At 53.0% G+C, this 5,307-nt stretch overlaps 1 protein-coding gene across 1 annotated transcript; it reads left to right on the top strand.

Annotated features, from left to right (window-relative positions):
• Positions 1 to 595: 595 nt before the first annotated feature.
• On the top strand, positions 596 to 5,090 carry LOC309502545 (uncharacterized protein; the record flags this gene model as incomplete). The annotated part of the gene is made up of 2 exons (XM_082174949.1): positions 596 to 1,717; positions 4,511 to 5,090. The coding sequence occupies 2 exons, from the start codon at positions 596 to 598 to the stop codon at positions 4,988 to 4,990; spliced, it is 1,602 nt and encodes a 533-aa protein (XP_082031075.1). The 3' UTR covers positions 4,991 to 5,090.
• Between the last annotated feature and the right edge of the window lie 217 nt (positions 5,091 to 5,307).

Genomic DNA, 5,307 nt, shown 5'->3' with positions numbered 1-5,307 from the left:
CATCCAGCCCCTGCTTTGTACTCCTCCTGAGGTAGCGCAAAAAAACACAAGTCTAGACTGAGTCCTGGAGTTAATAATTCAAAGTGAAGTGAGTGAGAGTATGTGTGTGTGTGTTTGTGTGTGTCAAGCAGCCTCCCAGGTTGGTTCTCATGGAGTTATAGTAATTGTGGCGAGGGGGGCGTGGTTTTGCGGAGTCTGTAGCGGGAGAGAGAGGACGGAGCAGAGCGGAGCGTAAGTAGGTCAAGTGCAGATGATGAACACCTGTGTCTGATTTCAGTAATTGGCGTGGAGAGACCGGATATAAGCCGGCGTGAGAGAGAGAGTGGGAGAGAGAGACGAGCTGGGACCTCGTGTGCGGACTGAGAAAGACCGATCAAGAGTCATCGAAAGAATATTCTGAGTTATTGTGTTTTGTGGCTGTGCTCATGCACGGTGAAGGCACTTTGCGTGCACCTTTTGTTTTACCTTTGAGAAACTGAATAAATCGAGTGTCCCAGCTCAAGCCGACCCCTGTCTTCTTCCTTCCTCACTATTACTGGACTGAACCTCATCACACTGGTGCCGAAACCCGGGAAGGAAGAAGATCGCCGCCGCCATGCAGTCCCCGCCAGGTACGCCATTTGCGGACATCATCCAGTTGCTCGCCGGTCTTCATCAAGAGCAACACCAACACCTGCTGGCGATCAAGGAGGAGCAAGACAATCGATTCGAGGCGCTCCTCCGATCCCAGCATGAAGACCGCGAGCTGTTCCGGAGCTGGGTGGACCGGGAGGTTCGGGCCATCCCCTCGCCTAAAGACAGTCCATCTCCTCTGCCACTCAACAAGATGGGTCCTCAGGATGATCCAGAGGCATTTCTGGACTTATTTGAGAAATCGGCAGAGGATCGGGGATGGCCCACGGAAGACTGGCCAATGCGGCTTATCCCTCTGCTGTCTGGGGAAGCGCAGATAGCCGCACACCAACTGCCAGTCAAGAATCTCCTGGTCTACCGGGACCTCAAGCGTGCCATCCTCCAGCGGGTCGGTCGGACCCCGGAACAACATCGACAGCGGTTCAGGACCCTGACACTGGAAGAGTCCGGCCGGCCCTTCGTGATGGCACAGCAGCTCCGGGACTCCTGCCGCAAAGGGCTGATGGCCGACGAAAGCGACGTCGAGGATGTGATCGATCGTGTGGTACTGGAGCAGTTCGTGGCCAGGCTGCCTAGGAAGACTGCACAGTGGGTCCAGTGCCACCGCCCGACGTCGCTGAACCAGGCCATCCGGCTGGCGGAGGACCAGATGGTGGCGTGCCCAGGGGTCGGCGAACCCCTTCCATCGGCATCTCTCTCTCTCTCTCTCTCTCCCCCTTCTCACTCTCTCTCCAAACCTGTTCCTCTCCCCAGGTCACGCGGAGGGCTCCCGCCGAAGCCAGCACCGAGATGGAGGACAGGCTATTCCACAGAACCCACAGCGGCTCCCAGGGCTCCTCCCAGGGGAGGGAGCTCAACCACTGGATTCTTCACCCCACAAAGTCCGACACCGCTCTCTCCACGCCAATCGCTTGACCCGCTTCCTGCCGCCAGGGCGGCGGTAAAGTCTGGGCCGGCCTGTTGGCGCTGCGGGGACCCAGGACACTTCATTGACCGATGTCCAGTGATGGAGGTGGGGACATTAATCCGGGTCCCCGACGCGCCACAGGCTGCCCTTGATCAAGCTGGCCTATACCAAATACCAGTGAGTATCAAGGGGGGTACATATCAGGCTTTGGTGGATTCAGGATGTAACCAATCCTCCATACATCAAAGCCTGATTCAACCTAGGGCATTGGATAATAGCCGCATGGTTAAGGTTCGGTGTGTGCACGGGGAAGTGGTGAAGTATCCTATTTTGCCTGTGGATATTCAATTTAGGGGAGAAAAGCATAGGGTGGAGGTGGCAGTTAACCCGCACCTCCGGCATCCGATAATTTTGGGTACGAATTGGCCCTCGTTTAATAAATTATTGGGGTATTTATGTTCGGATGCTTCTTGGGGGAAAAGAGAAGAGAATAGAATAGCGGTTGCACAGTTAGGAGAAGCTGAATCGGAACCTCTGGAGCCTGTTTCTGGGGAACGGAGTGCTCTGGAGCGAACCATACTCACTGAGCATGATGATTTTCCCCTGGAACAGTCCCAGGATGAGACGCTGAAAAATGCCTTTGATCAGGTTCGTTCTATCGACGGTCAGCTTCTTCATCCTGACCAACCGCTCTCCTACCCTTATTTTTCAATTTTAAAAGATAAGTTGTATCGGGTGACCCAAGACGCCCAAACAAAACAAGATACAACCCAGTTATTGATTCCTAAAAGCCGTCGGGAAATGCTTTTCCAGGCGGCTCATTGTAATCCAATGGCCGGGCATTTAGGTCAAACGGCTACACTAAACCGTCTCATGGCCCGGTTCTTTTGGCCGGGCATTCACGAGAATGTACGACGATGGTGCGCGTCTTGTCGTGAATGTCAGTTGGTAAACCCACCGGCCACCCCAAAAGCACCATTGTGCCCCCTACCATTAATGCAGGTCCCCTTCGAGCGAATTGGTATGGACCTCATCGGGCCATTGGAACGGTCAGCGCGGGGACACCGCTTTGCACTGGTTCTGGTGGACTATGCAACGCGGTATCCTGAAGCAGTGCCGCTCCGTACTATTTCCGCTAAGAGCGTGGCGAGTGCACTGTTTCAACTAATCTCCCGGGTGGGAATTCCGAAAGAAATTCTCACCGATCAGGGCACGGCGTTTATGTCACGTACTATTCGCGAGCTTTACGAGTTATTGGGCATTAAATCGATTCGAACCAGCGTCTATCACCCTCAAACGGACGGGTTGGTTGAACGATTTAATCGCACGTTGAAATCCATGATTCGTAAGTTCGTACACGAAGACGCCAAAAATTGGGATAAGTGGTTAGAGCCCCTCTTGTTCGCTGTACGGGAGGTCCCGCAAGCCTCCACGGGGTTTTCCCCCTTCGAGCTTCTCTATGGACGTCAGCCCCGTGGGGTATTGGATGTCCTTAGAGAGACTTGGGAGGACGGACCTTCTAATAGCAAGAACGAAATTCAATATGTCCTGGACCTGAGAACAAAACTCCACACTTTGGGGCGGCTATCAATGGAGAATTTGTTACAGGCACAGGACAAACAGAGTCGGTTGTACAACAGGGGCTCTAGACTGCGTCAATTTACACCGGGAGATAAAGTGCTTGTATTACTCCCTACTTCTAGTTCAAAATTACTCGCGAAGTGGCAAGGACCCTTTGAGGTCACACGGCGAGTTGGTGATCTCAACTATGAGGTAGCTCGAACAGATAGGGGCGGAGCACATCAAATATATCACCTCAACCTGCTAAAAAAATGGTCTGAGGCCGAGTCAGTGATGCTGGCGACGGTAGTGAGTGGGGAGGAGGATCTCGGTCCAGAAGTGAGTTCAAAATCTCAATCTCTCGCTCTGGCCCCTGGAGGAGACCACCTCTCACCCTCACAGCTCACTGATATAAAGTCCATACAAGCAGATTTTGCTGATGTGTTCTCACCCCTGCCTGGTCGAACAAATCTCATTCAGCACCATGTTGAGACTGAGCCGGGCGTGGTTGTTCGCAGCCGGCCGTATAGGTTACCAGAACACAAGAAAAAAGTTGTTCAAAGTGAATTAGAAGCCATGCTAGAAATGGGAGTGATAGAAGAATCCAACAGTGACTGGGCGAGCCCGATAGTTTTAGTGCCTAAAACGGACGGCTCAGTACGGTTCTGTGTGGATTATAGAAAGGTGAATGCTGTGTCGAAATTCGACGCATATCCAATGCCTAGGGTTGACGAATTGCTTGATCGACTAGGTACTGCTCGTTTTTATTCGACACTGGACTTAACCAAGGGTTATTGGCAGATCCCCTTGTCTCCCATGACCAAAGAAAAAACAGCTTTCACAACGCCGTTCGGATTACACCAATTTGTTACTCTTCCGTTCGGGTTGTTCGGGGCTCCAGCGACTTTTCAGCGTCTGATGGACAGAATTCTCCGGCCGCATGCTGCATATGCCGCTGCATACTTAGATGATATCATCATCTATAGTGGTGATTGGCAGCGGCATATGCAACACTTGCGAGCTGTCCTGAAGACGCTGAGAAGGGCTGGGCTCACGGCCAATCCGAAGAAGTGTGCAATTGGGCGGGTGGAAGTAAAATATCTGGGCTTTCACTTGGGTCATGGACAAGTGCGTCCCCAAATTGACAAGACGGCAGCAGTTGCGACTTGTCCAAGACCCAAGACCAAAAAGGAGGTTAGACAGTTCCTGGGGCTAGCGGGTTATTACAGAAGGTTTGTGCCTAATTTTTCGGACACCGCTAGCCCGCTGACTGATTTAACTAAAAAGGAGGCACCAGATATGGTTCAGTGGACGGAGCAGTGTCAGCAGGCTTTCACCCAGATAAAGGCTGCTCTGTGTGGCGGTCCGCTCTTACATGCTCCTGACTTTTCTCTCCCCTTTATTCTACAGACAGACGCGTCGGACAGAGGGTTGGGCGCAGTCCTGTCCCAGGAGGTGGAGGGTGAAGAGCGGCCGGTGCTGTACATCAGTCGCAAGCTCTCTAAGAGAGAGACGATGTACAGCACCATCGAAAAAGAATGTTTAGCCATCAGATGGGCCGTTCTCACCCTCCGCTATTACCTCCTGGGGCGGGAGTTCACCCTCTGTTCGGACCACGCTCCCCTGCAGTGGCTCCACCGCATGAAAGATACCAACGCGCGGATCACCCGTTGGTATCTAGCTTTACAACCTTTTAAATTTCAGGTGATCCACAGGCCGGGTGTACAGATGGCTGTAGCCGATTTCCTTTCCAGGAGGAGGGGGGGGGAGGCTGCAGACCGGATGGCTCCCCGGCCTGAGTCGGGCGGTGGGGGTATGTGGCGAGGGGGGCGTGGTTTTGCGGAGTCTGTAGCGGGAGAGAGAGGACGGAGCAGAGCGGAGCGTAAGTAGGTCAAGTGCAGATGATGAACACCTGTGTCTGATTTCAGTAATTGGCGTGGAGAGACCGGATATAAGCCGGCGTGAGAGAGAGAGTGGGAGAGAGAGACGAGCTGGGACCTCGTGTGCGGACTGAGAAAGACCGATCAAGAGTCATCGAAAGAATATTCTGAGTTATTGTGTTTTGTGGCTGTGCTCATGCACGGTGAAGGCACTTTGCGTGCACCTTTTGTTTTACCTTTGAGAAACTGAATAAATCGAGTGTCCCAGCTCAAGCCGACCCCTGTCTTCTTCCTTCCTCACTATTACTGGACTGAACCTCATCACAG

The sequence above is a fragment of the Leuciscus leuciscus genome (assembly GCF_965113295.1).
Source record: "Leuciscus leuciscus genome assembly, chromosome: 7".
NCBI classification, from domain to species: domain Eukaryota; kingdom Metazoa; phylum Chordata; class Actinopteri; order Cypriniformes; family Leuciscidae; genus Leuciscus; species Leuciscus leuciscus.
The sequence above is the reverse complement of the archived record's forward strand: the minus strand, read 5'-3'. Positions and strand labels throughout refer to the sequence as shown.